Here is a 12174-nt window from a genome sequence, read left to right on the forward strand (position 1 = left end):
GATTACCAGAAAGTTGCATTTAGCAGGCAAAAGTGACAGAAACATGCATGAAGTCCTATGGTAGAGTTATCACTGCACACTTGTCATAGCTTCTATTATACCAGAAATGCAATCAAATATGGGTCCCACCCCATTCAAAGTGAGTCCATGATTCTCAGTGGACCCTTGCACCTGAACGATGCAGCATAACGCAAGATATGCCACTTCACATTTCTGCCTGCAGCACTCTCTGAGCAGGACTGGGGCCTTTGTTTTCTCTCTTGGGGTTGCAGAGAAGCTCTGAGGGTCTCCTAAAATGCAGCCCCGTGCAGCCTTGAGAAGGCAAGTAATTTTTCCTCTCTCAGGCCCTCTACTTATGCTTTCTTGTGTATCAGTTGCTCCTTTCAGCCCCACAGCCCCTTGTAATGCCAGTGATAGTGCACGCATGAGCAGCTATCCCAAAGGCATGCAAGAAATTCAAAGGATGAAGTCTAAACTTTCTCTTCCTTCTGTGATTCTCATGTTGTGTGCTCAGCTATTCCACAAGCCTCCCTTCCACCCTTAAATATTAACACAGCTATTCTTTTGCTGTGGAATTTCTCATTATCATGAGAATAAATGATTAAAAACACCATACTGAGCAAGTGCAACTTTTATAACTATATGAATCAGCACCTTGCCAAACCCTTAAAGAATAGTGTCTAAGTATTTATTGCACTTTATTGCTTCCTGGAGCATTTAAAAGGAGTTGCTAACAAACAACCGTTTACACAGGCTTAAAAGTTTTCCTTGGATGTACTGAGCCATTCTGCATTTCAAAATGCAGACTTTCTTGCTTTCCCAGCAACTTAATGCTAAGTCTTTGACAAAAAACGTCATGGATTGTCCAGCAAATGCTACTATTTGCAGTGGTACATCTTGTGTGTTACCAGAAGATGATTTTAACCGTACTTTGAGTGTAATTTTAAGTACTGTTCTGACGATCATGCTGGCTTTGGTGATGTTCTCCATGGGTTGCAATGTGGAAGTTAAAAAATTCTGGAACCACATAAAAAGGCCCTGGGGTATTTTTGTGGGTTTCCTCTGTCAGTTTGGAATTATGCCTCTCACAGCTTTCTTGCTGTCACTGGCCTTTAACGTGCTTCCTATTCAAGCTGTTGTGGTGCTTATCATGGGATGCTGTCCAGGAGGCACAGCCTCCAATATCATCGCTTACTGGGTGGATGGTGACATGGACCTAAGGTAAGAGCAGCTGTTATCTAAATATTCATACACCTTTTTATATTGTAAGTTTTGTATTGAAAAGGACTATCTGTTTTTTTTCTTGTCTTGGTCCATGTGTGGTGCAGCTTCCTTCGTGTAGAGATGCTTAGTTAGTATAATAGTAGTAAATACAAGCAGACTAGAGTTATCCTGAGTTCTTGAGCACTTGATAGGAAGACAGCATAACAGAATTGTGTATATTAGAAATTGTATTTATTGTAAATTGTCAGATCCTGTAGAAAATAGCATTGAGGAAGACCTCTAAAATACTAAGATTATGAACTCTCTGTCCAAGTTAGCATATATTTGTGATTTTGTTTCTCCAAGATCTTGGGCAGTAGAAAAAAATAACAATTAATTTTAGAACTTGAGTCCTGTGTACAAAAGAGCAGCTATGCAATCGTTTTTTTTCAAACAATGTTTCTTGAAAGAAATGACCTGCAGAAAAATATTTTCCCTCCTTCTGTGTTCTGCACAATGAATAGATGGGCATAGTTTTTCTCCTTGGAAACTAATACAAATGAAAATCACTTACAGTAATTCTATCTGCTCCTGGCACCTTCTGCAAAGTCTTCAAACAGAGAAAATTTTATATGCTACAAGCTACTGACTAGCACAGTCCTCCACACTGGGTCCTATGAAAAAGCTCCTTTGTGGCTAGGTGTGTTGGTCTCAGTGACTGGATGCTCTGAACTCAGAAACAGATATGTAAGGCACCTGGCGTGGTCTTGGACATCAAATACACTGCAGAAGTCAAACTTACTCTTGATGCAAATTCCATGGAGGGTTCATTAACTCTTATAGTTTTTAAAAATAAGCCGTCTTTTTTCTTTTCATATCCTGATTACTCTGCTCTAAAATAAACAAGATCATTTCTCTGTTTCCCACAGAGTAACATAAATTGGGGCATTCATTCAATTTATCATATGCCAGTCTGAACTAGAAATGGAAAAAATAATAGAAGTAAGAAAGTTGTGGAGCTAGGGCAAATTGACTAAGTATGTTAATATTTGTGGCTTTAATAAGACATTTTTTCCATCATTTGAAAACAGTGAACTTTTCTGTCACATACAGGTGTTAATGTAATACCTGCTTTCAAATTATGTATGAAGTCAGCTCTGCTAATCACCACCTTCCTCGCTGTGGAGGAAAAACCTATATTAGACACTTTATTTCTATAAATGAAAGTCTGAGAAACCTCAGATGGAAAGACATCCAACACAACTCTTAAATTCTGTCCTAATCTTTCCTTGGAAGAATACACTGAACTAAACTCTGCTTTCTCAGGTCTGTATAGTCAGAATCCAAACTGATGATTCTATAAATATGAGTAGAATTTATATCCCGTGACAATGGCAGAGGGTAAGGTAAATTGAAAATACTTACTAAAGATTATTCTTCAGGTAAAGACCTTTACCTTAAGATTTCAAGGGCTTTTGATAAGGACCTTTGTGACAGTAATTCAAGGACAGATGAAACAGGAGGTACAGCAGAGAGCAATGCAAGTATCTTCAGTTCTTGATAGAACAGTAAAAGTAGCTTGACTGGTTTCTGGAGCCAGCACAGCATTATAGAAAGCCTGCCCATCACATTAGACAAAGTTTTGCTTTTAACTGATATTTTCTGTTTATACATAACAAGCCATCACCATTGTCTACCGTCCTGCTTCAAAACTTCCCAGTGCAATTACACCACAAGTTAGAGCAGGAATTAATTTTCTACTGTTCATATAGTGAATCACAGGGAGGTGGAGTGTGAGGTTTTATACCTTTCTTAGTTGCTCAGACCCAGATGATGTCCTCTAAAACTTCCCATAGGGACACCTGTTTTTGACGTTTCTTGGTATTTTACAAGAACAACCACTTCTGAATCACCATTTTCTCTCCTCCACAGCTCCCATGAGAGCTGCTGCAAACACAGGGGTTGGGGTTAGAGAATAGGCTGTCTTTGGAGAAGGATGTAGATATAGCAACTGTAGGAATATGTACAGTCACAGGAAACGAGCTCTTTTATCCATTTGGGGCTTTATCTAATCTTAATTGTAGCCCATAGATCTTTTTCCTTTGTGTATAACTCCCTTGCCAGAGGCTTCTACCAAGTTACATCCAACAGCAGAGAAACAGAGTCACAGGAAACAAAACTAACACGGATATTTCTGTGGTTTCTGTATGAATTCTTCCAGATTTCTCTGGATGTTCCCAGTTTGTGGGACAGGATCTGTAGCTCCTTTTCTGAGGGCAGGCTACGCCAAAGAACAGTTAGAAGTGAGGCTCATAAGCAAGTTTCCAAAATCTCCCAAGTAAACCCTTCTCAAAATGTTTACCTCATAGGATTGTGATTTGTAGGCATCCTTTTATCTATGCTACTCAGAATCTGACAGTTTCATCCCTTTTTAGCTGTCTTGGTTTTTCCTCCTTCATTCTTCTAGTTGAATGCACATTTTTCTACGAGGTATATCATGCCCAGTGGATTCAAGGCTTTATGTTTTAAAACAGAAATGTCTTGCACAAGCTGAGGAAGCAACAATGCTTATACTCAGCTTCGTAGAGGAATTCTCAGCACCTATCCTTTGGCCGAGGGCAAAACAAGCCAGAAAAAGGAATTTTATTACATTGCTCTTACTAGATGAAGAATCTTTTTTGTTTGTTTGTTTTATGCTGTTAGCTTTGGAGTGAAATTCTAAAGTACTCCAGAACTACTGATAAAATTGAAAGCAGCATCTGACCCAGCTTGACACTCTCTCAGAAGCCAGTGGGACAGTCACCATGCAGACAGACTTGTGAACAGACCTTCCTAATGGCTGCCAGCCTGACTGCCTCATTTGCACTGAAACTTATTGTTCTGTGTCTGCAGAACATGTTGATATTTATGGATTTTTTACTTCCTTTTTTTTTTTTTTTTTAAGCAGTAGCCATTCTTTCCATTTAGCTTTTTTCTTACTTGATATATGGATAAATTGACCGTAGCCAGCAGCATTTCTTGCCCATCATTTCATAAGCTGTTAAGTCATAATAAGATAATGAAAGAAGTATATTCTAGCATGAGACAAACTGTCACTTTAACCAATTTCTTTGCAGCATCAGCATGACAACTTGCTCCACATTGCTTGCAATGGGGATGATGCCACTCTGTCTCTTTGTTTATACCAAGATGTGGACTGATTCTGATGCAATTGTACTCCCCTACAACAGCATTGGTGAGCCAAGTGAACCAGCACTTTCCCTTCTGACTCTCCTTTATCCTCCTTCTAGTAACAACCCCCTTTATATCTGCACCATCCTGCAGAGTCAAAAAGAAATTACCCCAGATTTTTAAAAAATATTTTTTTCCAACTTTCCAATGACTTCAGTGAGAATTATGTACCTAGGTCATTTCAAGTCATCCACAGCTCTGTGGAACAAAGACTTTAAGTCATTATAAATATGGTACAGATATTTATCACAAGGTTGGGCATGCTTTTCTTTTTAAATGGTTTGGAAACCTCCATGGTACTGGGATAAGAATATAGAATAATTCATACAGAAATAACTTCTTTCCCTAGATGAAAGCATTTGTAACAGCTTTAAGGCACAATCCTGCAAAGTGCTAAATGCTGAGGCCATAATCTGGCAAAGTACTTAAGCACATGTGGATAATTAAGCAAGTGATTAAAACTGCTGAGTCTTATTGAAAAGCTGTAATCTACACCACCAGGAGTGGCTTCATTTGACTTCCTGTCAAAAATCTCATCTAGCTACAAAGAGAAAATAGTCAAAGTATTTAGAAATACATGCTCCAGTGCTTCGCAGAACTGTGGCCCTGGTGCTTATCAAGTTCTGTTCCATGTTGTGGTAATCTTACAAAGCCAGCAGAGTCACTTTCATATTCTTCAATTTCATTTCCCATTGTCCTGGAAAAAAAAATCACATATATTGCTTGTGCTTTCAGAAAAACATACCAGAGGGGGAAGGCCAGAACAAAAGAAGCTCTAAATTGGTTGTTGATATGGTACAGTAGTGAAACACCTGCAGACAAAATGAACATTTAATATAGCTACTCATCACAGGATAGTGGTGATTAGCACACTCAAATTTCTGTCTGCCTTTTTGATTCAGGTGAATGAGCATGTAGCTCAGCAGAATGACAATTACTTCAACAGGTTGCCAAAGATAACAGACTCTATAGAAAAGCAAACAGGCAGGTGTGGGGAGAGCGTTCATGCGCTGGGGTACGCATACCAGAAACATCCCCCCCAAGGCATGCTCCATATTCTCAGCCCCTCCATGTGGTGCCTGTTCTCCCCTCATGAACTTCTGCATGATATGTGGGCTTATCTTTTTTCTTTTCTTTTTTTTACAGGAATTTCACTGGTAGCTCTTGTAATTCCTGTTTCGTTAGGAGTGTATGTTAACCACAGATGGCCTAAGAAAGCAAAAATCATACTTAAGGTAGGATATATAAGGCTGAAGCATTGGTAATTATAGACAAATTATGGAATCAGTGGCACCACTGAAGCAGTACATTGCTATTCATAGTATTAGTGTCTGACTTTATAAGAGCCTTGAAGTTTTCAGCAGAAAACAAATGAGACGCTGCGGAAATATATTGCTTTCCCCCTGCACAAATGTGCATGAGTTGCATACATTATTAGAAGCTATCATTATCTAAAGAGCCTGCTTTTGTCTTTGGCTAGAACTATGTTAGTAATTGAGTTCAGTTTATAATGTAAACTGAAAATTGGAAGGAAAATCTTTCACGTCAAAAGGATTCTTTTTCCTGCAAAATAATAAAAAATGAAAACATTCTGGATCATACAAAAATATTTCTACTTTTAAACCAGTGTATCATTTTTGGCAATTTTGAGTGAGAAGTCAATTTAAATATGCATATATATATGTTGAAAATGTGCCAACAGTTAAGAAATCTAACAAAACTATTTATAAAAATTCAACTTTATTTGCAAGATAGTTTCAGAAGCATCAAAACTGTGAGTTTTGGCAAAAACAATTCCCACCTAAATAGTACTTACAATAACTTATCTACCTTTACTGTTAATAGAAAATTAATCATCCTGACCATTGCCCTGCTAAGTTCAAAGTGATTCTTAGATGTGCTGAGTGCCCTTGGCCTCCGCTGACCACCCTTAGTTAATAAATATATTTTATAAGTTTTCTTAAGCAAAACTAGCCTGGCAACTGCTTATTCTACCTGAGCTACCAGATCAGAAAATATAGAACACAAATAAGGTCCTTTTAAGTCCAATTAATTTATTTGAAATATTATCTTAGAGTGCTGTATTTTCAAATGCATTCACAGCTTACTTATGAACATGGATACTATTGAGTGCTGGTTTCAAAACTATCCTTTATAGTCAGTTAAGGGAAAAGCAGGGACTTGAACGCACATGAGAAGGTGTTCTTTCAGCAAAGCACCATTTCATCCTCGTTCATAATGAGTGTGTGAGCAACCCACAGTAGAGTCCATTGCCAGTTTGCTTGATATAGGACACTGAAACATCAAGTGAAGATTGAGCCATAGCTGTCAGTTGAAGGTACAGATGGTGAGAAATGGAGATAAGAGCACAAAGACAGTGTGCCAAGTGAAACAGAAGAGGTTGTCATGGCCAGACCATGTTTCTTTTTCCTAGGTGTATGTGGTTAATAGCTCAGTCAAACAAAAGTACTTGTTAACTCAGTACCCTTAAAAAGACTTCAGCCAGAGACTGATGAAGTCAGTTCATTGGGAATACACATTTTATCTGAGAAAAGGATTTCTCCTAAGCTTAACCACAGAAATCTGCTGGTGAGATCTCTTGCAACATATGCCATAAAGGAAGACATTTCACTTAGATATTGAGAAGAGAGTGAGTTATTCCTTTCTTTAGCAAGCAGCAGTGAGGATCTTGGTACGTTCAGCCACAGCAAATAAGTTCAACTCATTAACTATGTCTATGTAGAAATACATGATCTCACAGCCAGTTTTCAAACACAATATTTTCAGCCATATTAAAGATTTACTCCTCTGCTTGGCAAATAATTTCCCAGCACTAACAATCTGGCATCTAGTTAGCAAACACCACACTATGCCCCAAAGTGTGACTGCTCAGGAAGTGGAGAGGAAAAGTGCATTATACTAGTTATTAAGCTGATGGTTTCCCAATAACTCTGAGAAAGATCTAGCCTTATTCACGTCACACATGTGAGATTGTTTTTAATGTTGAGTTTTATGCACAGCTATAGCCAAAGCTTCAAGATTAGTTTTACAGATATATGCTATAGATACCTATAATAGCTGTGCTTTGATCTATATCTGTAGTCACACATTCAAGTGCATTGTACAACTCCATTTTGGGGAAAATAGCAGCGATATAATGTGCCTACCATGAATTATGTCAGTAAATATAAAAGTATGTCAGTTTTATGTTTGATAAGACGTCTTTTATTCACACAGTCCTTCTTTCTCCTCACAGATTGGTTCCATAGTGGGAGCGATCCTTATCGTGCTCATTGCTGTCGTTGGGGGAATACTCTACAAAGGCTCCTGGGTTATCACACCTAAATTATGGATCATTGGTACCATATTTCCAGCAGCTGGCTATTCTCTGGGATTCTTTCTGGCCCGCTATGCTGGTCTGTCTTGGAACAGGTATAGATTTCTCTGTGAAATAGTCCTACAGTCTTATTTCTGTGAAGGCAGTTCCTTTTTAATGAATAATCAATTCTAAGAATACTTCCTAAATGGTAGCTCTGCTACAGGGTCACTTATTCACCAACCTTTTTGTAAATAAAACTATTAATATGCATGCACATTTTTATCTATGGATTCTGACTACTATTTCCTCCAATATGTCATTCCCATATATGCCCATGTCCTGCACTTCAAAGGAAGTGGACAGAAGAGACCTAACTAACATAAGGGTTGAGGCTGTGGTGAAACTTTGCATGAAGAATCAACAACCCACAATTTAGAACATCGTTGCAAAAGAGGGTGATAATAAGTATTACTGAATATGACATACATGGCTTGAAGGGGGAGAAGAGTCCTCTGTAATTTCTGAACTGCCATAAATTATATGCGTTCTGGTTGTAAAAGATGTATAATTTGTGAGCTGAAGGATACCAATTTCTCACTTACCTGTTACTGTGTGGTTCCTTCTTTTCCAGATTCTTAATAAAACATAGAGACACACAGGCTGTTATTTCATGACTGTCTTTGTATTATTCCCTTTAGATGTCGTACAGTGTCTCTGGAAACAGGCATGCAAAACACTCAGTTATGTTCAACGATAGTACAGCTCTCCTTCACTCCTGAACAACTTGAATTGATGTTTACATTCCCACTCATCTACAGCATTTTCCAGCTGTTGTTTGCACTAATATTTTTAGCAGGTAAAGTATAGCTATTTTCTATTATTATTATTGTCACCTGTCTCGTTTTTAATGGATATGGATAAAACAAGAATGGACGGCTGAGAGAGGAAAATAATGAAATGGTAAACAATAAACTTTATAATGACCCAAATGGCTACTGAACATCACCACTGTGCTGAGCCATGTATGGGAAAACATAAGGATCAGTTTAAGATCTGGAAGACCCCTTGTTTTTCAGCACAAGGGAGGGATCTCCATTACGTACAACCAGAATAACAACACCTTGAGCACAGGATTGTTCTTACCGCTTGATGTGGAAGGGCAAATGTGTCTTCCATTAGAGTCCTCTACCACTCCAGTGTGTCTGGGCTTACAGCTGCACACCAGGACCATCCCCAAATGCATGTACAAACTCACCCTCCTATCAGGGATTAAGAGCATAGGCATTAGCTTCACAGCTAATAGGAAGAAAAAAAATCTTCCATGAGAGGTAAAGGCCCCTTTTTTCTCCCACATGCACTTCATACATGTTGCACTGCTACAACATACTGAGGGTCAGAACTTTGCTCCTGTTGCTCCCACTTAAAACCAGTTGTGAATATTTAGCTTCCACGCTCAAACCAGCTGTCTTACTAGGCATCAAAAGCACTCTGCCCCAGGGACACAACCTGAGAGGTATACCCCCAGTTCTTACCTCTGCAGCTGGCAATGGCATGAGGACAAACTTCTTTGCCCCACTTTGTCTTAGCTTCTGCCAGACAGGATTCATGTAAAAGTAAGAATCAGTCCCACAGACCCAGCCAACTGCCCAAAGGCTTCCCAAGAGAGACAGAAAGTACTTTGAAAGTTATTACATGCAGTAGGAACAGAAAGTAGTCAAGCATCAAAAGCAGAATTTTAAATATTTTCCTTGTTATTTCCTAAGCATACTTTTTTTAGTGATGACTGTTGTTGACATACAATAATTAAATCTGTCTTTAAAGAAACTCTATCTTGAAGCGTTTGAAAATTTTAGCGATATGAGGTGGGAAAATTTTGTACGTCTACATGCTACTACAGTATTTTTCAGGTCATTGTTATACCTTTATTTAATATTAAATATACACCAATTCGCAGGCTACCGTGTTTACAGAAGATACCGTGTCAAACCGAAGACAGATGTTGAGAAAACAGAAGAAAAAGATGATTCAAAATCAATTTCATCACATGCTAAAACAAATGGAGGTTTTGTATCAAATGAGACAAAATAGACTATCATCCCTCTGTTCCCATCAACTGAAAAGATATAAGATATATGGTTTACTTAAACTTCTTTTCAGATGCTGTTGCTTTAGGGAAATATTTAGCAAAAGAAGGAGTTCTATTGATATTGTACAGTGAGACTTTAAAATGATTAACATATGAAAGATTTCTGCTTTGATTTTGAACATGGTTTCTGCCACAATTGTATAATCTAAAGCTAATTCCCTAAAATATTTAATGTTTTTTTTATGGTTTATGTAAAGAAAGGCAGAATAGAGGTGGTCTATTGTTAAAAAAAAAAAAAAAAAAAAAGAGGGCAGATATTTGCTTTACTGACTCAGGTCCATGATCCTGCAAAACTGTCTACTAGTCTCAGCCCCTGTACCAAACAAAGAGAAATCTTGCAAAAGTGCCTGAGCAGCAACAGGAGTTGATGTGGAAGATCCGATGAGGCTCTTGGACTTTCACTGAACATGAATCAACCATGAAATTGAAACAAGCTAGTAATGAAATAAAGTTTCATTTAGGTCAGTCTGGGCATACTAAAGTCATTGCACTGTACTAGTTGCTTGAAGCATTAATTTATTCTAAAGCTATAAGTTTAACAAGTGCAAGGTACCTTACAACTCCATTTTTTTGCATGAATTAATATAAAGCAACAGCTTTGCATCTTCAGTCTGGGTCTATTAGGTGCTGGAAACATGAACAGAGAGAAAAAGCTTAGGGCACAAGCCTAGGGCAGTTTCAGTGACAGCTGCGTACAAAGGCTGAGTTTGGGGAAATGTAAGAAATGAACGGCTTCTACACAGAAAGGGAGACATTTGAAAGTGGAATAAAATTGTCCCCGATTCATCCAGGAGTACATTCACCACTGTAGCGACAAGATAACAGTGCTTGCAGACAGTCGTATATTTCTGTGATTTTATGAACTCAGTAAGTTTGAGCTTACCATGTGTCCATGACATTAAGACACTGATGTAGTTAATGACTGTATTATTTTAATTATATAAAACACAGACAGAAATAATTGGATGGAAATATACGTTATTTGTCTCTGAAAACTCAAGGGCATGTATGGAAAACTGTCCTAAGTGTGTGGAGAAAGTTAACATAATTTTAAAAGAATTAGCACAGTAAATTTTTGCAGCTGTAATTTTTTGTGGATACATTCAGTAACGTTAGTCCTGTAGCTCTTATGCAAAGAAAACATCGAGAGAACTTCAGATGAAATAAGTGAGAACTTGGCTGACCAAAAACTTCCAGAGTGAGCCAACTATCAACACATGGAAACTATACAACTCTTTGTCATATTCAAGAGGACCTTCTGAGGTGTTGTGAGTTAAAGTGGCAAGTTTTCTACAAACACAACTGAAATTGTGGAATTTAAGTTCCAGACGTGTAGCTTTCCACTGCTGCAGAAATGTGCCCAATATTAAACAAAGGATAAATTATTTTTATATACCATATGTGGTGGAAAGGGCCTTGAAATATTCCTGAGTTCTGAGAGGCTTGAAGCTGCTTTGCATTCGGGGGGGAGTTCAGAATGGTCATACCTCCAAGGAGGAGTTCAACACCTAGCAGGAACTAGCACATAACTAGGCATGTTATGTTTCAGAGAATAAAGAATAAACAGAAAGGTGGAGTGAAGTCTACTATGGAGACTTTATGGAATTATAGATGTAAAACACAATATTCACTGAGGAAAGGATAAGCTGCTGTTTGTGACGTCTGTGGTTAAAAAGTCTAATGTCTTTGTCCTGCTTCCATCTATAAATGAGCAGCAGAGGTTATTTAGGATAGTGTCTGTCTTACACACCAAGCTGCTCTTCTTTCCCCATGCTAAACCCCAATATTTTAAGCAGATTTTGAAGTTGTATTGAAGAATACTAGTTTGTCTTATACTATGTATGTGTATGTATTTAAAGCAACTGTATAAACACTGAACTGAATAAAGTCAGAAACTATTTATAATTTTGCCCACTGGAGTAATTTGTGGTGGAAAGAATTGAGACTGAATCCTAACAGGCAGACAAAGTTTATGGCTTTGGGATGTAACAAAAATACATAAGATTATGTGTAAAATGAGTATGTTTAGTAACGATGAAGATTAAATGAATGTGTGACATCTGATGCCATATTTGATATACACTTTTTAATGTATATATGCAATTAGGGCCCCAAATGAAGTCTGGAGGTTGCAGTTTCTGCAGCCATTACAATTAAACCTAGCTACGGTTGGATGTCCCAAGCTTTATATGAAGCAAAGCCAGCTCAAAGTTTTTGACCAACATACAACTGTAGAGCACACCAAACTTTTGCTTTAAAGACCCATAACTTGCAA

The 12174-nt window shown here is 37.9% G+C and overlaps 1 protein-coding gene across 1 annotated transcript; it reads left to right on the forward strand.

The window, feature by feature from the left end:
- The first annotated feature begins 761 nt into the window (after positions 1-761).
- Positions 762-11952, forward strand: SLC10A2 (solute carrier family 10 member 2). Its single transcript, XM_013174643.3, has 6 exons — positions 762-1221; positions 4320-4438; positions 5581-5669; positions 7691-7866; positions 8452-8609; positions 9708-11952. The coding sequence occupies exons 1-6, from the start codon at positions 800-802 to the stop codon at positions 9839-9841; spliced, it is 1098 nt and encodes a 365-aa protein (XP_013030097.3). The 5' UTR covers positions 762-799; the 3' UTR covers positions 9842-11952.
- Positions 11953-12174: the final 222 nt, after the last annotated feature.

The sequence above is a fragment of the Anser cygnoides genome, chromosome 1, assembly GCF_040182565.1.
Source record: "Anser cygnoides isolate HZ-2024a breed goose chromosome 1, Taihu_goose_T2T_genome, whole genome shotgun sequence".
NCBI lineage: Eukaryota > Metazoa > Chordata > Aves > Anseriformes > Anatidae > Anser > Anser cygnoides.